This window comes from Gadus chalcogrammus, chromosome 16 (assembly GCF_026213295.1).
Source record: "Gadus chalcogrammus isolate NIFS_2021 chromosome 16, NIFS_Gcha_1.0, whole genome shotgun sequence".
Taxonomy (NCBI): Eukaryota; Metazoa; Chordata; class Actinopteri; order Gadiformes; family Gadidae; genus Gadus; species Gadus chalcogrammus.
The window spans coordinates 23622636-23646704 of NC_079427.1; the positions used below are offsets into that span (position 1 = coordinate 23622636).

The 24069-nt window shown below is 43.9% G+C and overlaps 1 protein-coding gene across 1 annotated transcript in view; it reads right to left on the reverse strand.

Annotated features, from left to right (window-relative positions):
- Nucleotides 1-254: 254 nt before the first annotated feature.
- The window catches only part of mtnr1ba (melatonin receptor type 1Ba), a 43859-nt gene continuing 20044 nt past the window's right edge, over nt 255-24069 (reverse strand). The window contains exons 2-4 of the mRNA XM_056611791.1: nt 3003-3121; nt 2133-2861; nt 255-1958 (exon numbers count right to left, since the gene is read on the reverse strand). Coding sequence (XP_056467766.1) covers nt 1779-1958; nt 2133-2861; nt 3003-3121 — 1028 coding nt within the window. The 3' untranslated portion in view covers nt 255-1778. The remainder of the gene's footprint in view (nt 1959-2132; nt 2862-3002; nt 3122-24069) is intronic.

A 24069-nucleotide genomic window follows, 5' to 3' on the forward strand; every position in this document is an offset into this window, starting at 1 on the left:
TTTGTACCATGTTGCGAAGTGTGTGTGTGTAGTGAGTGAGAGCATCCTTACCAACGGTTGGGATTTATACACGTCTGTTTTCAACAGAACTACGCTCTTCTACGTTGACATATCTGCAGTCGTTTTGACGTCCCGTTTTCAAACAGATACCCATCAGAAATTCTATGTTTTTTTTTAATGCTTGATTTATCATTTAAAGTAGCACACCACCTTGATACTGTGAAAAAGGACAGCACAATTTTTAAAAATAAATTTTATTAACTTTTGTTTTAACCCAACATTAACATCGACAAACTTCCAAAGTAATGTTTTCATATATTTTTTGTATAAGTCACAGCAATAAATACACATATCATTCATTTTTTGTAGAATTTTTTTCGATGTGTTTTTGTAATATTTAATATAAAAGAACTGAACAAAAAAGTGAAGACTGCAGCTTATCAGTGATAAAACTTTCTCCTGAGCATCTCCACACTTACATAATGAGCAGCGTCAAACTATGTATCATAATAATAATTATCACCATCATCTTTAACATTACTGTTCTCATTTAAGCAGCCGTATCCAAATTAAACACTTTAAGAGCTCAAGATGGTGTTTCGCCTCTGAAACGTATCAACTTACTTTTTTTTTCAGAACAATTAGCTGTAACAATCGACCATTTAAAAAACAAAATAAACCAAAGCAAGAAAAATAACACACAAAAAAGTATCTCATGCGCATTTTTTTTATATCATTCAAATACAGAAGCACAACAGGCCCGGGGCAGAGGGCTGCGTGTGAACCGCATTGCTCGGTTTGTACTAAGTTTCACTTTATAAAAAAGTAGCATCGTTCACATCAGAGAATACTAAGTATGTTTGTACACCTCCCGTCATGATATGAAGTGTAAAATGCATAGAGAATGTATTATTGATTTTCATGTCATTACTAAGAGAACGTTTAGATACCTGTTAACTCCATAAACTGCATACACTGTTGTCCGGGTTTAAACAGTTGAATTGTGCTTTTCTATTTTCTTTTTTTATGACTGGGATTTTCTGTGGGTTGTGCTTCACAACACCTTAACAATCCCATTGCAGAAGACTTTCCAGATACACTAGTAATATGCAACCTGACAATGTTCAATCATCAAAATATTGTTTTAAATGTTGATAAGAAAGCATTAAAATATTTCAACAGTCTTTCACTGTAATATGTTTGTTTTATACTTGTCATTTTTGGCAAAATATTTGAGGCGATAAGCAGAGAAATACAAAAAACAAAGAATCAGGCACCTTCAACAACGACACATAAATGCCCATAAAAAATTGAGGCATTTGAAACTTTTACTAGAAATGGAGTTTGCTAAAGATTTATCTGTTACTTTAATCAATGTTCACCTACACTTCACATGTCACAAAGATAATGACATGTGATGTTGTTTTACAATATACACAACATTTGGGGTGCCGAATACTACTACAGTACACCCAAACCAGGAAGATAATGAAAGTGAAAGTACTTTCAGACCAACATCATGTATTTTGTGGTGTTAAAAATATAAATAAACTATTGGTGCCTCCACTTTCGAATGCATATTGCAAAAGCAGCAGAGGAGGCAGGCACCCTGAGGTGTACATAATAATATGATACGTATAATAACTTAGAATATATATATATATATATATTTCTTCATTTCTTCATATATATTTATATATATTTTGATGAATGGCACTCTTCAAATTGTGGAAAAACACAGTAATTGTAGTCTGTAACATTTTTTTGGTCTTTTTTTCTCAGTCTTCACTCCTTTCAGCCTCAGTCTGTGTCTCCACCTGTTCCGTCTCATCAGTTCTCTGCCTCTGTCTCCTGGAGCCACAGCGCTTGCTGAGCGCTGGGCGAGCTGTGAGCACCGTGGAGCAGTGGCGGTCCGTGGTGCCGGCCGAGTGCAGAGACAGAGGGATGGAGCTCGGCAGCTGGAAAACAATAGTGGGAGGCCGAGAGGGAGGGGGGAGTCACAATGTGAGAGAGCTGAGATTACGACAGACAAGTGGAGGAAGAGGAGTTGGGAGGAAGAGTTGGAGTCGGGGGGTGGGATGTGGTAGGGGGGATGGGAGTAGTTGGGAGGGTCACACAGTGTCTCCCTTCACCTGGTCGTTGTTGTTGAGCCCCGGCGAGGGCTTGCTCTTCATGGCCTCCGTCCCGCCCCGGGACGTCTCCTGCAAAAAGAGGCGTGGCTTCCATATCGACGTGATGATGCGCTTGTACTCCTTGCGGAAGTTCTGGTTCAGCAGGCCGTAGATTATGGCGTTAAGGCAACTGTTAAAGTATGCCATGAAGTAGCTGACCACGAAGAGCCACTCGGGGATGTGCGGCGCCACCGCCTCAGGGTCGATGGCCACTGCCAGCCCGATGAAGTTCAGCGGCGCCCAGCAGATGGCGAAGAGCACAAACACCACGAACATGGTGATGAAGTTCCTCAGGTCGCTGGGCTTGATACGTGGCCGCACCTCCGACTTCACCTTGCGTCGCACCTGGATCACCAGGATCCAGATGCGAAGGTAGCAGAAGGTCACCACGGCGATGGGCACAAAGAAGTGGACCACCACCACCGTGATGGTGTAAGAGGTGCTGACCGTCTGCACGAACGTACATGAGTAGACGCGGGGGTCGTACTGCAGCGAGCCCACGAAAAAGTTGGGCACAATGGCCAGGATAGTCAGCACCCAGATTAGCGCCACCCACATCAGGGTGTTGCGGTAGCTGTACAGCTTGTCGTAGGAGAAGCTGTGGCAGATGTAGCAGTATCGGTTGATGGCGATGCCCGCAATGTTGAATATGGAGCCGATGACACTCAACCCCATTAGGAAGCCGCTCACCTGCCGAGGAGGGAACAACAAACAAAGACAACAAACATAGCTCAATGAGAGAAAGAAAAAGACAATCTAATCAGGGGGAAAGAGTGTTAGAATTAAGAGAGGTTGTTATAACTGAGTTGGCAGTCAGTGTTTGCCGCCCACCTTGCATTGGGTCTCTCCCAGGGACCAGCCATCATGGAAGATAGCGTACAGCACCAGAGGGTATGGGTAGAAGGCGACCACCAAGTCTGCAAATGCCAGGCTCACCACGAACACGTTCCCTGTCCGCCAGAAAGAGAGACATGAAGGGACAAGCGAGTCAATGTCAACACTTAAATATGCAGGGATATGAGGTTGGTTTGTTCTCTGAGGGCATCCAGCAGACTTGCTGACATGCCAAGTTGACATCGCAGAGACTTGGCTAAAGTGCCAATCCCCTTGAGTAGCTGCAGCCCTGCAGTATCTCCAGCCGGAACGTGCCAGTGGCAGGCCACCTAAGAATCTCTACCTATCAATCAGACCAGTTGGCCGGCCCCCTGCTCAGCGGCCAGAGCGTATGGATGCACACGTCCATTCGTCAGGGGGTTTACACTTTATAATGGTGTTGTTATCCACGCTGCCTACACAAACAGATGAGTGAAACCATGGATAAGGCCGAAGCCTTTGCGGAACAGTAGGTTTTCCTTCGGATAAACCTTGACGCAACACCTTAAGGGAAGATTTCATAGGGGCTGCTAAGGGCTGCTGTTTTAATGTTTTATTCCACAAAGTGCCCACAGATTAGGAAATATCACACACATACACTCTTTTTCCTCAACCAAACATGTGTGAGTTATTAGAGTAGCACAAATACCACTGGACACAAACTTAAGTGAAGATGTCATAGGGGCTGCTGAGAAAAGGCACACTTAAGTGTCATTGAGATGGAAATGATTTCATGGTCAAATGAGTTATGTTGCCAACTGGCACAATGCTAGGCCAGGACGCTTGCTTATGTGTTGTTATATCTTGTCACAGTGTTTAATTGGATGAGTAAAGGTACATGTGGTTTAATTTCTGCCTGAAAACTATCAGATGACAAGTCCCGCCCACTTTAACGAGATGTGTTGTCACAGAGATATGCATTACATTGGCTCCAGGTATTTAGTCATTTCCATTTTCAACAGATGATATAACACCACGTCAGGCCTAGCTGCACCAGTTCAGCAGAAGGGGACCTCTGCTGCAGGTCTTTTTCCAACTGCTACATTTTGTATCCGGCCATTATATTATTTTATCCTTTGTTTTTACTCCAGGGAACCCTTCACATTCCCCGACGGCGTTGGTGACTCATGATGGTAGCGATCTTCACTATTTCTCAAGTCCATTGATTTTCAATTTGTACGGCATGGCAACCCCAAATGTCTACAACTTGAATGGTCCTCAGCAGCTGTACAAAGTTTATGCACAGCAGTTCGACTGGAATTAAATGGTACAGTACAGGAGCGGAAGCGGGTTGCTATAAATTGCAACGGGGCACACTCACTCTTCCAATTTGAACGCCCACATGGCACTTGCTGCTCTAATGTCACAGTTAATAAGTGAAGCGATAACCTCCTTGTGGAGGCTCTGTGACACCAGCTCAGAGGCCTCGGAGCAGAAGCCGAGGGCGGAGTGGGCTTGCTGCAGTCGCTAAGTAGTGAGGGGAACTCGTGTGCATCCTGTCTCTTTTGTGCTACACACAGAGATTATGGGCACTAGGTATGCCGGCGGTCGGTCGATCTAAAACTAGTGGTTTTCCAACTATTTATCTGTGACTCCCCTGAAGCACACATTTAACCACTCGCTTCTCTCAGGCTGGGCGTCAGAGCCTCATCATTGCGACGTACCACCCGCCTGCACGTTAGCACCTTAACTCTGGAATGAGCTACACCAAATTCGGAATCTTTAATTACTCGTTAGTCTGAGAGACTTTTAAATGTTACTTGATAAAAATCCTTTTCAATATCTTTGAATGTTTTGATTGATCCTTCTATGTCTCTATAATTGTCCTTTTTTTAATAATATTTTATCCTGATTTCAGGTCTCTCTTGCAAAAGAGATTTGATCTCAATGAGACTTCCTAATAAATAAATAATGGTTAAATAAACATTTCCCTAAAACAGCTTTTTGAACTTCAAATGCAGTAAACAAACCCCTAGCAGATTCTAAATAATTATTCACATTCTTTCTTTACTCAATCTTCCAGAAAGTTAGGACAAGTTGTTAAGGTAAAATGCTTTTTTGGTGATGGGTTCTTTACACAAAAGAAACAAGAACTAGTTTGCCTTGTTTTAATGTGTTTTCAGACAACAAAGGGAGTCTAGCGCAACGAATGTCCATCCACCCTCTGTGTTGAATCTTGGTCCCAGTCCAAGAGGGTGGATGAGGTTATATCATCTGCAACATGCATTGAGAAGGTTTTTCAATTTGACTTTGAACACTTTATGCACTGTGATAAATCGTACCTTGAGGTACAGAGGACAAAAAAAACTGAACAGTAATCAAATTATCGCATACTACTATACGTAATAGCTTCTCACTTTGAAATAAGGTTTTGAATATGACTTACAACTTCAACATTGTCAAAGCACTCACAAGTCCCTTGTGCCCTTACCCAAAGCAATATCAATACCATGAAACAAGAGGAATGGAAACAGGGCATCTAAACAGGGGATGACTGCCAGAGGAAGACAATAATCTCATTAGCATTGTGATCTAGTTACATATTGATGCAGCAGGAATGATACAAGCAGAGGAGGAGAGTGACAGAGAGACAGTAACCGCGGTGGCGTGGGCGGTTGGGGATTTCTTTAAAGTTTCATTCAACAAACGGGACCGAAGCTTGGGAATATCGAAAACATACTCTCTTTCTCCCTCCACCACATGTGTGTGAGTAAACAGTGCAGTACGAAGTGCAACACACTAGCGGTTGGTGTGCAGACTCGTATTCCTAACCGGATAATGCACACACATGCACCCATGCACCCTCATACATGAACAGACAAACACATAAACACGCATACACAAACAACCACACGCACGCACGCAGGCATACAGCCACACACTCAAATTCAAACAAACCAAAACACTCTCCCACAGAATAAATATTTCTCCCGCTAAATAAATAAAAGCCCAGCTCCATTGTGGTGTGGTGGTAAACACAAGCGTGACACTGTGCTGGGGATTGATTGGCCCATTTACTGCTGGTGCAATGCGCGGTTCTATTGCTCCCTGGGCACTGCTAAGTCACGCAGGTACTTAATCCGCCTGACTCCACCACTCCCACGATAGCTTCTGTTACCAGCGCCTGCAATCCAGGTTTCTTTGGTTTGGGGACCGAGTCTTGGGCCTCTTCCTCTACCATGGCAAAGGGGTTCCCTGGCCTCTTTGAGGCTTGAAACGCAATGTGCAACAATCCATTGGAGATATCGTTGTCTTTTTTCCACTTTTATAAAGCATGGCGCGTATGAACTTCTTGGTTTTTCAACCTGGACCCTATTTTCCGATCATTTAAGGTCTAAGGGACGAAAGTGGACAACAGTTTCTGGTGTCGGCTCACTATTGAGCGAGAACGCTGCAGCTGTCATCCGTGAATTTTGGGAAATAGGGCCCAGTCGATTTACCTCGTCCTTAACTGCTTGTTTTTGCCACTGACTATCTAATGTGTCTGTTCTGTTATTGTGTCCAACCAAGTATCAATCAATGGAATACATTTTATTTCCCATGTATATTAATATTTATTTCAAAAGTAATTCATTCACCTCTCTTGTTATCTATTTCTCGGAGAAATACAAAAATATTTAAATAAATAAATTGGTGAACCAATTATTATTTAAATAAATACACACGTCCATATTTCCCTGACTGGACAGAATATTAAACAGCGGGGAAAGAAATAACTTATTAAGAACTCATTCATATGCACAATCTCTCTATTGTTATCGGCGCTGCTTGGCCAAAAGTTTGAGCCAAACAGCAGCGGGACTGCGGGCTCTGGCAGCTGTCTGACCAGAGGGGCCATCAGCGCCCCATGTCTACTCTGCCGCGCTGCTGCTGGATCCCATTGTACGCTGTGCATGTGAGTGTTGTCCCAGCTGGAGCGCTGGAGTGTCGTCCATTTGTCTGAATGTGTCTGCAGGTGGGTTAAGTGCCAGATGCGACTCAAAGCAGGTCCAGCCCTCTGTCCGTTTTTCTCTCTCTCTCTCTCTCTCTCTCTCTCTCTCTCTCTCTCTCTCTCTCTCTCTCTCTCTCTCTCTCTCTCTCTCTCTCTCTCTCTCTCTCTCTCTCTCTCTCATATATCTCTATTTGATGGACCATTCATAATTAAAACTCATTAGTTATACATTTTCTTTGAAGAATGCATTTTGACCTAAAGTGCCTTGTTATTTTTGAATTAGTGCAAGTTAATATTATGTTACCATAGCACCTATATGATATTGTCTCTGCTAGATGCACAGTCGCACACACACACACACACACACACACACACACACACACACACACACACACACACACACACACACACACACACACACACACACACACACACAAAACAGTTTCTGTGTGTGTGTCACATGCTGACGCTACGAATATATTTCACAAATTAGTTTTTACAGTTTAGAAGGCCTTTGATTACGAGAGAATATTCAGTGTTCTGGGAGCAGATAAACAGAGCCCATGCTCAAAGCACTGCAAAGTTCTCCCCTAATTTTGTTACCTTGATTTGCCCTACTTCCCCAGCTTGCGTACCAGAAACAAACAAAAAAAACTTGTGTATGTTGCAGTGGAGCTGTTTATCCTCGCACTGCCATCAACACCGTTACGTAAGACGGTGCATTCCTCTGAACCGCTGTCTGAGGGAGGAAGGGAGGGAGCGAGGGAGGGAGGCAGGGAGGGAGGGAGGCCGGGAGGGGTGAGGGAGTGAGGGAGGGGGGAGGGAGGGAGGGGTGATGGAGGGAGGGACGGGGGAGGGAGGCAGGGAGGGGGGGGAGGGAGGGAGGGAGGGGTGATGGAGGGGGGAGGGAGGGAGCGATTTGAGGGAGGGAAGGACGGAGGGAGGGAGAGAGGCAGGGAGGGAAGAGGAGGAGGAGGGGTAATCCAAAAGCCGGGTCTGGGAATGTGGGGTAGGAATTTTGAGGTGAGTTCCAAGTAACTCCAGGTAAATGGGCCTCGGGCGCCCCGGATATGTGAGCAACAATGTGGGGCAGATGAAGTGGCCGTGCCGGACACCTCGCTGGCCCGGCTCCTATCGCCGCGCTCCATAACCACTTCATCCATTATGTATCCAAGAGGCAAATTGAGAGGCAAAAGTGAGGACAGAAAGAGAGAGAGAGAGAGAGAGAGAGAGAGAGAGAGAGAGAGATAATCGAAATGAGCTGCTTCGACATACTAGTGAGAGCGAGAGACACCGACACCGACACACACACACACACACACACACACACACACACACACACACACACACACACACACACACACACACACACACACACACACACACACAGTGCCATTAGTCCCCCCGCGTGGTAACAATGGTGGAGTAATTGTTTGGCGTTATCAATGCCAATTAGCTAATGAGCCATTCACAACCATGAGCATCCTGGTTACTTGCTCAATTTGATCAATGGGATGGTGTGCAAGAGGGCCCCGGAGCTGCTGTACACACGCTCTTCGGCGGATCAACCCCATGACATCACTTCTGGGAATAATATGGTAATAATGACCTTATCCGTCAGTTTGGATTTTGGTTATTCATTCATTTGTTCTAGCAATTTGTGACTAGCGAGGAGAAAATAATGCTCCATGTCCTCCACTTATTAAAAAACTAAGAAATTATGAAATATTAACTAACCTTTGAGAAAGTATGCATTACCTAAGACATAGAAATGTCTGGTCTAATGGTTCCACTAGCACCTAAAGTACACTCCCTCGTGTGACATAAGCTGAGGTAGCAATACTACAGATAATTAATTGGTTCGAATAGTTTGACATCTCTGTTGAGCAGACACGGAGGCCCTAACATCGAATAGTGCAACACAGGCTAACAAAATCGAAATTCTACAAAAAACTCTGGAAAGACAAACATAAATTATCCCCAAAACCCATACATTTGCACGTCAGAGTAAAGTGTGATAAATATTGTAGTGCGGGATAAGCACTTAGCCCTCAGCCTGGGCATGATAAATGATTCATTGGATATTCTGATGGTATATTTAATTATATATATATATATATATATATATATATATATATATATATATGAGAGCAACGAAAGACAGGTGAAACACAGATTAGCCATCGAAAAGCTACCAAAGAAAATCACTTGGGACAAATTTCCTCTCATTAAAAACTTGCTGTTGGCATTGGCGCTGTCCAAGGTACCAGAATCAGGTTCCCAGCTCTGCTCAATATTAAACTTTTTCCAAATGGTACTCTCCTTCCTTCTCTCCTCCATTCCTCCTCACACGCTGGGCGAGGACACATCTACGGCTCTGGGCGGTCGCTTTGCAGCTTGGTGCTTGATACCACCTGTCTGGTCCGGTCGTTGGTGTGGCGCGCCGCATGCATGCAGAGCTGACCGCAGGGGCCTGCCAGTGCTGATAGCGAGCATCACGCCACTTTAATTTAAACTGTCAGATTAAGCGACGGCTCACGTCAGCTCTAGTGACAGCTCCGATTGATTGCATATTGATAAGCAGGGAGGGAGGCAGGGAGGGGTGAGGGAGGCAGGGATGGAGGGGTGATGGAGGGAGGGAGGGAGGGAGGGGGAGGGAGGCAGGGAGCGGTGAGGCAGGATTTACGAGGACGTAAGAAAACAGCTTTGGGGAAGAGAAACACAGAGGGAGGCTGAATGAATGGGCACGCGTTTTTGTTGTGTGTGTTTTCACTGTCACACAACAGACAAGAGACCCAGAAGCACACAGAGGCTAGGGAGATGCAATGAGTCACAGTAAGAGAGCGATAGGGGCAGAGAGAGAGAGGGAGAACAGCTAGAGGCCTGTTCTGGAGCAGCATGCCTTGCACTTCGCTGGGGGATTGCACCGAATTTGACTGCGGGGGAGGATCAAGTGTGGAGACGTGATAGGAACCTTTCCCCGCCCAATTGTTACGTCATAAGGGCTCAGTGGAGGGGGATCTGGGGGATTAGTTGTCAGACTCAAATGTGAATACCCACACAAAAGAGAGCTGGATTGATTATATGATGAGATTAGGTAGGCGGGCGGTGGTTTGATGATGAAACAGACGGTACAAGGGTGAAGGAGCTAATTGCCAAGGTCAGAGAGTGACAGTTGCCGGGGATTTTTCTCACACTTTTCGGGTCGTTGGGGCAGCAGCTCAGGCAGTGTCAGTGATATGATGTGGTACGATGTGGTGATAAGGCGGTTGGGAAATAAGGATAAGGCCAGGTTAGAGTGACATCGGTAGACAATGGTCATTTTTCTCTAAGACACTGTAAGTACATCATCGCTAATTTTTGTAAGGATGGGACTTTTGTAAGGCTGTGACTTTCACTCGGAGTCTCTTCTATACTATATTGGTTTGTCCCAAATTCTTGGCCTATTAATTCAATTTTAGTTGTGGCTAGTTCATCAGGTGCTTTTTACTAGTAATGTGGGGCCCATCAATCCTGTTTTAGCTTGAAAAGCATACTAAAGTATTTTTAGTGGATACCTTTAATTAATTTCCAAGTGCTCCTTTTTATCTGGGTATTCTGTTTACTCCCATCAAACGTCCACGATTCAAAGTTGTCAAAACAAAATTAAACTTTGAACATAGCAAAATTAAACTTTGAACATAGCAGTCAGGCTACTGCTTCTTTGTTTTGAGCCAAAGAAGTTTTTTTTTTTTTATTATTTATTTATTTTTTAATAAAATAATTGCGTTAATCGCGCGATAGTCAGTGTATGTGTTTGAGGTTTGAGTTCAGTATGTCGTGATTACCAGTAAAAATGTTTGCAGTTTCATCTTTTTCAGTTTTTAGCCGTTCTTTGGATGAGTTTCTGTGGAGACATTCAGAGCATGCTACTAAAATAGCTCTGTGAGCTCTACAACATTTATCTCACAAAAAAGAAAAAAGAAGAACACCATAACCCCCCAAATATCAAACGTCATGTCTTTTTGACTCATTAAAACCATTGCAAATGATTTATAATGTTTCAAGGCCAAGAACACAGCATTATTGACAAACTGTTTTGGGAACTACAACACGCATAATTATTACGCAATGGATGTTTATGGTGGTTATATTTGAAGCTTAATCAACAACTTATTTTTTTCTGAGATTATGCCAGAATTTAAAAATATATGTTGATGTATATTCATCTCATTTAACTTCAGTAAAAGTTCACATTTTCTGAGTTTTTTAATGATCTTTGGCAAAATGTCTCTGATTTGTTGACAATACATCAATTCACTGATTAGGAGCGCTGTTATTGACTGTGTGCTGTCGATATCTGCTTTATTTATTTAGAAATGCTGTCTTCAAAGCTGGCTGTCCAGGGGATTTCAGGAAAAAGTAAACTGCTGAATCAATTTATACATACTTTCCCCTGGGATGGAGCAAAGCTACAGGAGAGCCGTGGGATTCGTTTGAATGGTCAAGTCATCTTGGGTAAGAGTAGATCATGTGACAATGAACATGCAGACAGACCCCATTCCCAAGGCTATTGGTTACTAACAAGGTTTGCAGTTTGTTCTGCGTTGCATGTAAAATGGTTTGGGGGGGCTTCATGCACATTCATGCTCTCAAACACAGCCTGCTCAAGTCAGGAATGTTGTGGCATTATGCCGCCATCCTTCTGGATGAAACCTACCAACGGCATTGTTGTTCCTCCTTTAGGTTGGCTGCAGAGATATTTAGAAGCCGAATTGACACCTGTGTAATTGATGAAATCCAGCATGGTTTAATTGATATATGTTCTGTCACAGGAAGCCCTTGAATTGTATCAGGAAAATCAGGAGCATGATATTTTCCCTGATAACTGGACTGAAGAATGAGTTAAGAGTAAAGTGTGAGCTACTCATGTGAAAGTATATGCAGTTCTCAAGTAAAGGTGCTTCCCATTGACTGCAAACAATAATTAACGACTAAGGGATGATTAAATGTGTTGGTAGTCTGATTGGACTCTGGGGCAGGGTGAGGTAGCACACCTGTTGCACATTTAGTAATGAGCACATGTTACCAGACCAGCCATCACTGCACACACTCAGGGAGAGATCTCCTACATGGCAACATGGAGCGCCAGGCCATGTATAGTATTGTGCAAACCACACAATAAACCACCTTCAACACCACCCCCCTGCCTCCTTGTGTTGGGAGGAACCCAATAAATGTCCCCAATGTCGAATTTGATAGCCACTTAGCTGGCATGTAGCACTATCTTTGGTAGACTGGCACCCAATGTGGGGCCTCTCCAAACTGCTTAGGACACAGAAGTGCAAGGGTCACCAGCAGCAGTATATTGTCCACGCTTTTGGGAGTCAGTGTGTAAAGGAAGAAAAATTTAGAACTTGATGGAATTCCTACTCCATAGCTTCTTCCAGGAAATGCGGAGGAGGGTAGAAGCAACTATGAAAGTTGCTAGTCAAGGTCAAAATAAAAAAGGGTTCCAGAGAATTTTTCGGAAATGACAGATGAATAATGAGTGGACCAAAATACCAAAATACTCAACAATACAAACAAAAATACAAACAATGGTCCATGTAAGGAGTATGGGTGGTGGCATCAGCGATGCGCTGGATGGCGAAAAGCAAGGAGCGATAGCGCTAGTCGGGTTTATGAAAAACAAACTCTCCATGGAGTTCGTTTATTCACTCCATGGCTTATTTTGCAGATATCAGCTCTTTTCCCAAGCTGTTTCATGTCTTTAAATGCGTCTGCAGGCTCTTTTGTCTTTTATGGCTGGAATCAGCGGTGTTATAGAGTAATGCTGATGTTATTTTTGGCTGCCGCTGCCACTACGACAGTGGGTACTTTGGACACATATGGGGCATTTTAGGTATTTTGTGAGGACACTATAGATTCTCATGCAGGTCATGCACAACGACGTAGAGGAAAAAAGAGACACACTCACGCTACCACCCCCCCGCCCCCCACCCCCACATACACACCCCGACCATGATCTAGCGGTACTATTGAAGGAGCATACCACTGCAATTGGTTTACACACACACACACACATACACTAACCTTACCCCACACACAGACACACACACACACACACACACACACACACACACACACACACACACACACACACACACACACACAGACCTCTACTGTGATCTGAAGGCACTATTGCAGTAGCGTACCAATGCAATGGGCTTTCTGCCCCCCTCGCAAGCCCTAATCATTACATTAGTGAATTGCTTCCACCTTAGAGGCCTCATCGAGAGGATTATATGTTCAATAACCTATTCCGGCATAACACAGTTAGCCAAATTGTATACAACTGGCAAACTAGACAAACTGGCAAGCTGTCAGAGTGACAAATAAGCACATTGTCCCTATCAAGTGATTTAAATCGTAAAAAGGCTCCCCAAACACACGTTTCCGCAATTATAGTAGCATTCAACTGATGATATTAGAGCAACCGAAGCCGAACCAAAATGCTTCCCCTTCCAGGTGAGCTGTTGGCTTTGTGACAAATCTTTCAGTACTAGTGGGTACGGACGGAAATGAAATTTATTCCCAAGTGTTTCACTTTCTTTTAAAATTAGTCTTGTTTCTTTCCCTTCCCCTAACTGCATTTTATTACTTATATCAGGGTTTGTGAGTGAGTGTGGAGGCAGGGTAGTTTGAACTGAGGCGACGCATTCAGGGAGCACATGTTGGCTCGCATCGTATGTGCAATGTGTGGCTGATTTGATGGCTGCAGAAAGCATGGAAGGATTTACAGACAGACATGTCTTTGCAGGCTGGTTCCAAAAAAACAAACCCATAAGTTAAACTTTTCTCATCTTCGCAAATCACTTAGCGCAGCCAAATAAAGGCGCTTGGGACAGCGTTTATTTTTAAAGTGGTCACCTCTAAGCCTCTTCCCATTGCCATGGAAGAGCAGAGAGACTAGCATTCTAATCATGTGCCAGTTTGAGATAGCGTATTCCAAGCCTTGCCGATGTTAAGTCCGAAAGGGCCTGGCCAGGGGTCATTGACTTCATCTGCATTTTCATGTGCTTAAAAATAGAGCTGAAAGCAAAGATGTTTTAAGTTTCCCCTCAACCACCAACCTTAACTATCTACTAATGAGCCGTTAAGCTCCATCCTCCACACCTGCAAGACAATATGCCTCTACAGTCACACTTACAATAAGCCTTCTGAACTATTTGATGTTTTAAAATCTTCCTCTACAAAATTCATCAATTCTTCTGACAGGCGGTAAGAGATTTTTTTATTAGTATTTTTATATCGTCTCCACGTATTCAAAGGCTCCAAAGAACAATGTATTAATATATAATCGTTTCTTTCTTTTAAACATTAAAATCAAGAGTTTCTTTAAACGCAGCTTTGCACAATTTTTTTTGCGTACTGGGAGTCTGCACTGAGAAATGATAATTCTGGAAACGTATCCCAGACAGGAACTTAGGGTCTGTGATGATGTCTCGATCGTCTAGCCGCGTTGCTATTGCAGGCGATGTGCCCTTTATATGATTGCACCCGGTTCTCTTGTGTTGTACACCTGCCAAACCCGCCACTGCTTCTTCTTGTTGGGAGGTTCAGAGGGAGAAAATGTAGAACAAAAAGTGGATGAAAGCCAGATATAGTTCATTCAAACTGCAGAAGGTGATACGTTTAAAGGTTATGAAGCCCTTGTCTCCATATACCACTATTTTAATTCATGGTTGTGGGATATTACATTGCACTGTTTCTGGTGAAAAGATTTACAAATAAGCATCTCCCAAGAAAACACACATGGCTCTTGCCATATTTAGGGTTGAGGTATGAGAAATATTGCATATGATTCTGCAGGATTAAACCGCTCAGATAAGTTGTTAAAATCAGTAAATAAACACAGCATGTGGGTTTGATGCAACAAAAGTGTCACACGCAAATGCCCAAATGACACAGAAGGAGGTGAAACATAGCCCCACTACATGGGACATGGAGAAGGAAACCAAAACACTTAGTCATTAGAGGGATTCCACAGAGAACACGCTACAGGCTTCTGCTTAAAGGGCACCTTAATTGAATATGCTATATTAAGTTCACCACCCGGTATACTTATCAAATAATGAAAATGTCAAATTTCTAGGAGAACCACTTAATTTGGAAGAGGAAATCCAGATATTGATGAATGGTTGCACTGTGATAAATTTCATGAAATCTGCTGTCGCTGAGAGACTCCTTCTAAAATAATCCATAAGCGTTAACAAGGACTAAACAATCCCCAAAGGTCCATCAGTTTAGTCCATTCCAACATTCCTCTCTGCATAGTTTGTTTTGATGGGTTTAAGTTCAGCATGGACCACATGGGAGGCAGCTGTGCTCGAGGGGTAGGGAGGGGCATAGGTTCACAAGGAAAATGGATCCACTGGATTTTGTCGCGATATTGACAAGGATAGTTTCAACAAATGAAACAAATGAAAACGAGGCTGAAAGCATCCGGTGAGATATTTTGGTATTGCTACTAAATATAAGTGGCCTTTAAATTAGCTTGTGCATCAAAGCGAAGTTAACTGAAATTATATTTTGACAGCCGTTTCGTCCCATCTCCATTCACTATGTCTGCAGGGTTATTTAAAAAAGAAATAGAGTAAAAAGGGCCAGCTTACTGGGGTTATAAGTGAACAAATCAGAATTCTTTGATTGAACAAATCAACTTGATGACATGATACATTTAAAGCCCTACTGTAGTCAGGACAGGACATCTCTTCAATCAAGGCTTCAAGGTTTTATAAATAAATGCATTCTTTATGTCTCAACAGACGATTCATCAGGACAGTTGGAAATAAAGCTGCACGACATACTGGCCATGGCTACAGTGTCTCTTAGAGCCTAATTTGTATTCTGTTAGCAAACTGGTCTGTGAGTCATGTCTATGGATTGGGTAAACCGACTGCTGCCCTGAAACTTTCTAAACTATTGCATGTGCTGTAAAGGTCTTGATCCTAATGTAAGGGTAAATGGGACAGAAATAGTGGTGGGACATGACATCATTATTTTCTATCACGCTCACAAAATTCCCTTTTGTGTTGTGGTGTATTTGTGTCAGTCCATTAGTAATGTTAACGATCTTGATAACATTAGTTTAAAATTAATGATTCAGAAGGGAATCCGAAATTGGAGTATGTAGGAGAGAGTGTGTATTGCAGACGAGGAATGTTTCGTAAAGAATAACTCCTATGCGCTACTAGCCCCCCTATGCACCCACCACAGCTGTGTTCAGTCAGAACCCCCCCCCCCCACCACCTCAGTCTCTCTCCCTCCCAGTACACCACCCTCCAAGCCCATTCTCTCACAATATCACCCTCTCAGTAACACACCATCCAAGTCACCCCGCCCCTCTCCCTTCCCAGTCTCCCACCCTCTCAGACCTCCTGTCACCCTGTCACCCACCCAGTCACTGCCTCACCCTCCCAGCTACCCCTCGCACTCTCCCAGCCTCCATGCGTCAGCAAGGATAAGAGAAAGAGAGGAAGAGATATAGCAGGAGAGAGAGGCAGCCAAGGGAAAAATCGAGTGGCAGGATGAAACTGAGAGAGAGAGAGAGCGAGAGAGCGAGAGAGCGAGAGAGAGAGAGAGAGAGAGAGAGAGAGAGAGAGAGAGAGAGAGAGAGAGAGAGAGAGAGATGACTTAGAGGACTCAGAGCACTTGGACTGGCTGTGACCTCTGAGCTGGGGAAGACAGTGGATTAGACATTTGGCGTGAAATTAGGGTTAGCAGCAGTTTGCTGCACTGCCTTACTGCATTCATTCACCCAACCCTGTGCTTATGGCTGTGTGTGTGTGTGTGTATAAGTGGGTAGGGCTGAGGAAAAGAGATGTATGTCGTTTTTTTTACCCTAAATAAGCCAAGCATGAAATAAAGCAAAAGGACACATTTGCTCAACCATTCTCTGTCATCCTCAAAATCCCCCTTCTCTCTCCCCTCTATCACCCTTACAGATTAGACTGCCACAATGACATTGTTTTCTGATAACACATGGACTGAAATCCGGGAGAGAGAGAGAGAGAGAGAGAGAGAGAGAGAGAGAGAGAGAGAGAGAGAGAGAGAGAGAGAGAGAGAGAGAGAGAGAGAGAGAGAGAGAGAGAGAGAGAGAGAATTGAATTGATTGTATAGACATTCTGCTGACTGTGTCCTGCAAGGTGACATTGACACAAGGGCGTCCCTTAACCTTTATCAGCCCAACCCGTTACACATTACTTTCGCTGACCATTGCAGTCTTGCCATGGATAAGTAGTCTAAATGACGCACAACCCTGCTGCAGGCCTCTGCATTTCCCCCTAACCTAACTCATTCATGCCAGGTTTGCAACGATTGGTTGATAAATCAATAAATGAATATTCACTAGATCAATCAACTATGAATATAATTGTTAGGTACATCCCTAGCTCATGCACATTACTGCAGTTGCATCGCATGAGGACCAGTCATCCTTTGTTTTTTCTCAAGTGCCTCTTAAACATTAATCACATTTTATTCAGAAAATAGAGTCAAGGTTGAAATTGTTGGCCATGGATGTTCACTTGGAATAACCTTGGCACTGAGGAAAATCTCGCATCACAGTCTATACATCTTGTAACATTTAACACACCCTTATCCGAGATATAGTGGAGGTGTAGCGGGATTCCCAACTGCTGGGCCTGAATAAGGAATCGAGTTGAACTCGAGCCCCGGAAGGTAACCCTGCACACACCCTCCAAAAACCTTGCTCCACCAGCGGCCGCAATAAACACACACAGTGATATGTGACACCGCTAGTCTCCCGCACCGACCACCACCACATACCACGTCTACCCACCATCTCCACCCACACGTTGGACAGCCGCCGCTGATACCTAACTATAGATAAGATAAGTGCTGAACAGTGAGGGAGGTGGATGGGCTGACATGTGAGACGTGTGGACAGCTAGCAGCTCAGCGGTGTAATGTCACATGTGACGCTCTACCGTGACCCAGCCATATCGCTGTCCTCCCCAGAGAGAGAGGACAAGATCAAAGTGCAGACATCCACATACATTCGCATCATACATTTTTTATACAATGCACTTACGTATATAAGAACGGCAGTGAGGAGGAAACAGTCTTAAGGAGAGAGGAGGAGATAGGCACCAGGAAGGAGACAGATATTTTTATTATGAGCTATTGCCCAACGGTATTGATTTCCTCCTGATCACGAGCTCTGCTACCTGCGGGGAGCGCTGCCTTCACGCCGCCCGTTCACGGGTTCAGAGTTTCCAAGGAATAATAATCCTTGACCTTTTGTCTTCTTGATAAACTCTCCAATAACACGTTAGAATACATCTTCCTGGCATAGAGAGTCTCTCTCTCCCTCCCCCCCCCCCCCGGACTCCATCTCGCTCTCTCTTTGTCTTTACACTGAATATTTGAAAAAGCTGTCCTACTTCTGCCCGAGAAACTTTTCGGCGGCAGCAGGGTCCCTAATGGGACTTGCGCTCACCCCTGCGCGCGCCCTCCTTGATGCAACATGGCAGACGCAGGGCGCAGGACCTTGCTGACAACGCCACAAGCTAGTCATGTGGAATTGGCTGGGCCCAACCCAACAACAGGGCTAAATATAGACGGCTGGCATACATTTGACACCGATTTGAATAAAAAAATGCACCGCAATTGTATGTTCCCACACAAAACAAAACATGGCTGTAAGAGTTGGCTCAAGGTGAGGGCTACATAAGTTGTTGTTTTGTTAAGGTTTCAATGAGGAACATATGAATTGAGCATTCTATCCTGTGTTATGGCATTATATCCCATTACAAAGGGTAGAAAGGGGAGGAGTCATGTGGAAATTGTAGGGCCATTCTAAGCATTAGCTATGTTATGTGACAGCAAAAACAATATCACGGTCAGGGAATGGAAACAGATGGAAATTGCTTAAAATTCTACAGTGCAGGTAGCCGAACAAAGTATTTTCTGATACAAAAAAGTGAAGCAAAGACACAAATGATTGTGCAAAGGAGTCTCAAATGAGTCCATCGCATAAGGTCAGTTTCGCTAAGTCAGGGGAAGGAGCTCTGTATTGACAAAAAAACAAAAAAAAAGAGAGTATCACACCTGACATTGCCGACTCCTCTTAGTTCTGGGGAACGCTTAGATGAATACCACTTCCAAAATGCTTTAATTCATCAATCCTTTATCAATCCCGGGCAGGAAATAAGGGATTGTTGCATTTGGACACGGCCTCAAACAGCCAGACCATATCCGGAACGCTCATTAGGTCTGGAAAATCTACCTTCGACAGTGTTCGTTGAGGGGTGTCGCCAGTCTACCTTACTTTCAGATGATTGGATAAGCTTTAACCAGTCAGTTGTCAAGGGCCGTATTGAATGCTTCTGTCTTTAAACTCTTTAAGAATTTTATTTTTTTGTGGTGAAACCTTTTCCCACTCTGCTTAGAGAAAACAAATAGTCTAGACAGTGCTATCAAAGTTTAGAGAATGACTTTAATGGAGTTATATTGCTTATGAAGAGAGAGAGCGAGAGAGAGCGAGAGAGAGCGAGAGCGAGAGAGAGAGAGAGAGAGAGAGAGAGAGAGAGAGAGAGAGAGAGAGAGAGAGAGAGAGCATCGGTGTTCTTACTTGGGGCTGGGGTGGAGCAGTGGGAGACTGCGGGTTAGAGGTTTGGCAGGCAGAAGTTCTTCCTCCATCGTCGGGGACATCTCTTTCTGTGCTGTGGCTCTCTTGCTATCAGGCTGTATTAGTTTGACGCTTGCCAAGTAGAGGGGTGCAATCGGCTGACTCTCTCCACTTCCTCCAACTAAGCCAAACTCCCGCAGGCCTGCCGTTAATAATGTAGTCTTAATCTATCCTGTCTCCTCTCTTTTTCTCTCTGTTTTAACAAAACACTCATCCTCCTTTCTGCTGTCCCTTGGCCAAGTCTCTCTAAGTTGCTTCTGCTCTTACATAACAACGCCATCAAGGAAAGCCTGAGACATGTTACGTAAATGAACTGAATCTGAATGGAAATATGGGAGATTTGCAAAAATCAACATTTTGCGGATGAGAACGTGAGGTCTTAGATGGAGTCCTCAATTGAGCTTGACCTAATTTGAGTTGTGTACAGCTAGGTAAGAGGCACGATAAAGAGGTTTGCCACAATAATATCAATCCTTTCCCTATATATCCAGTCTCTGTGAACAAGTGGAAGTGAACTTCGCCGGCGGCTTCGCTTATTATATGTGTATATCTTGGTTGCGTAACACTCTTTTATATAAATTCTGACATTGGCTACGCTATGCCATGGCATCATCCGAGGTACTCTTAGCAAGTCTGCGGCTGAAAATTGTCACATGCAATAAGCAGAGCCTTGCCATATGCATAAGACCTTTGAATGGTTCGCCATGGATCTCTCTCAGCCGCAGTGGTGCTGTCAAAGAAGAAACTTGTTTGCTCCTGCATGATGGTGTTTGAAGATGTATCTCACGCACTGATGAATCATTCTGAAGAGCCCTCCGATAAATCAGGCCATCAGTGTATTATCGGCCCAGCGGGCTGGTGATCTACACTCAAGTGTTCCACGTTATAATAAAGTGTTCAAATGACAGCAGCAGGGGTTCAATCCTTACAGCCTCGGCCTCCTCCTAGCTTCACATACTGACCCGTGTCACATTACACAGCTAATGCCATCATAGGCATTAGCTGTGTAATGCGACAGCGAGACCAGCATTGGGGGGAGGAACTGGGTAGAGATGGAGAGTGCTGGACATTCTACAGTGCAGGGAGCCTCCATAGACCGACCGTTCAGATGTAAAACAAAGCCTTGACAGATGATTATGCAAAGTCCCAGCCCGGTCCGCCACACAGACAGATTCTATAGAAGAGGAGTGACCGCCAACCGATGGGTCAATTCCATAAGCTATTCTATTCTTCCATGTGTGCTAAGTCAGGGGTACTGGCTCTGAATTGATAGAAGCCCTCAAGGACAAGGGAGCGTCAGACATGACACTGCTGATGACTCCCATATTAATCAGACATCACCGGAACAAGTGGAGATGCGTCCAGATCCCCAATGCGAACAGAAATCATTTGGGGATGAGATTCCTGGATAGTCTACCTATTTTGGCCTCTACTCATCAGCACCAGTATACTTTTTCCTTAATCTCAAATCTAACACTAAAAAAAAAACAGGCATAACGACAGCTGAGTGACTGCTCCCTAATATCTGACCGTCTACGAATTGCAATACATTCCCCTGCACTCTGTGTAATCCAGAATCCCAATGATTAATACATGCAACAGAGTATTAGTGTGGTTAGTGTCGGCCCTGGGTGCTCTGCCAAGGGGTCAGAACGTTGACTCCGTAGTGTGTTCATGTGGTTCATACAGAGTGCAGGGGCTAATCCAGCGGCACCTCATCATTAGTTTCCCTCGCCGGGGACTGAATCATGATAGTACCAGTCCACAATATCAAATATTAATTGGACCAGGAGGAAATTCACATCCCATACAGTGGCGGGTGATATCTCAGTATAAAAACATCTGGATCCTTTAGGTGCCGATTCTGGACCCTAGAGACGCATTCTAATGCCATGGTTATATAAATTGAGTTGTATGTGTTAAAATAGTCCACTGGGAAGTTGTGACATCAAGAGGATCTCTTTTTAGATAACTATAGAAATAGTTATCTTCCTGATTGGTTGAAACCGAAAGCATTAGCATTGAGCGACGTGTGAATATTGCATATCGCCTCGTGTGTGTTTATTGCTGCCAGGGGGGGGGGTAGCGGTGGTGTGTGTGTGCGTGCGTGTGCGTGTGTGCGTGTGCCTGTGTGTGTGTGTTGGATGAGGGGCATTTCGAGAGCAGTAGCATTTTTCAGGGTTACTTTCTGGGGCTGGAATGTCAGTTCATTCTTTATTCAGGCCCAGCGGCAGGGCAACATGCTCCGCTTCCACTAAATCTCAGATCAAGGTTACGAGTGTTAAACACTAGTTAATCAAAGTATCTGAACTAGAACGTGTCTCTAGAATAAAACATGCCCATCAAGGAGTCAATCTGTCCAGGGAATTTTACAGATCAGCGCCCTACAGAAGCCCTGAAAGGCAACATGAAAACAAATGGGTTTGGGTTAGGGAAAGCTTTACTCAAGGATTGTTCAAGGAGGACAAGTTTATAGACCGATATATACATATTATAGATCACTTATGCCTCTGCTTGGCAAAGAAGACTTACAACTTTTAAAAAAGAGCCCCCGCATACAGACTAGGAGCCTCACTGATAATGGACACCATAGTGATATACTGGACACAGGTGGCTCCAGACCATCTGCTTTCTATGAGAAACCAGAGGTTTCACCATTCTCTCTGAGGGGGATTCCGTATGTTCTCTTGAATCTCAAAGTACCCTAAAGAACCTAGAGGTCGACCCATTTCAAGTAATATAGTCGAGTAATTGTTTTAAAAATTCATCATGTAGGACTCATATGTTTCTGTAACCACCCTCATAAAATACCTTACTTCTTTATCTGACTGTTCACAATGTTGTCCAATGCCCACACACCACGGTCATGTATATCAGACCTGGGGTAACATAACTAAATTGTGCGTTGTATTTTTTATCAACAAACAGTTGTATATTGAGATTACACAAACAACAATATGAGGCAGTTTCTGCAGATAAAATATATTTAAGGACACTAACAGCCTTTCAAAAGAAAAAAGTGTCTACCATCAAAGATCAACTCACGCTCATATCCTTGTTCACTGTGGTCCGTGCAGTCCATGTAACGGGGAAGAGAAATACCAGAGCTCACTTTCTTTCTTATGCAGCACAATACGAAGCACCTTTCAAGGTTCCGTGGAGTTAATCAATATCAATTCCAAAGCCCCTCTGTCTGCATGAAGGCCTTCTCTCAGAGCAGCCGCTGAATATATGTAAACTAAAATCTCATCATTCCCAATACTGATTTAGGGAAGGAGGTTATAAAACCGTAAAGCTCTCTCCAGAGCCTATTGTTGGAGTGAACAACATTTGAGGTTGGACATTTTTAGGGTTTCCTTTTTGGACTTTTGGATGGTTTTATACAAGAGCCCTAAAAAAAAACACTCTTGTTTACTACACCCCATGGTACATCTTCGCTATTTCAATCAAAATCCAGATCACATGTTCATGTCAGCTGCAAGAACAGATGCAATAGAATGATTTTTTTAATTTTCTTGTCCAAAATAAACATAATAATAAAAAATGGATTGCGCAACAAATATTTACAAAGATTGTGAAATGAGCAGTGTGTGCCTTGGAATAATCTTGTAAACGATTCTACAGCTCATAATCTTTGCATCTGAAGGAAGAAAACCACACACGGCAGGCTTAACATTCAACCAATATCATCCTCCAATGTTTCCAACTCATACAATGCCAGGAAGACACAGCTGCCTTGTGTACAATCCAATTAAATCAAGGATCCAACCGCATCTCCTACACCTTGCGCTGAGGCTGAGCTTATAACCTGTTTGACTGGGAAGCACATTGCGTTACCGTACACACACCCAAATCTAAATTGGAAATTTGGCCACATTTCTGCATTCTGTGGATCTGGACGTGGGCCATTGGTTGGCGCTGGTGTGATGGAGTTTGTTTAGGGTGTCCTCCAGCCCTTCATTCCTTTTGGGGGTAGGCATAAGCGTAGCATTAGCATAGCCACTAACTGCATTTAATTGACACCATCAGTCAGCGGCATCCCAAAGTGCCATCTCCATTTGAAAAATCGTTCATCACCGCCGGGTAATGTATCTTTTAGAGGAGGCAACCTGGCATATGTTTCAAGTGATGGCGACGAGGACGGAGGATGGGGACGGGGGCTGAGGGTGGAGTTTAAGTACTTTATTATCCATCGTGTGGTCATGCCATCTGTGTTCTTCTTTTCTCCTTCTCCCATGTCTGTTCAGCTGGAACTGCCATGGCACCTGTCTGCCTATCCAATCCTATTGATTGAACCACCGGTGAAACCTGCCCCTGAGAACCCCCAACCCCATCTCCCCATTATCCCAAAACACCACATCCAATCACACCTCATTCCTCTTTTCTTCTCCACAGTG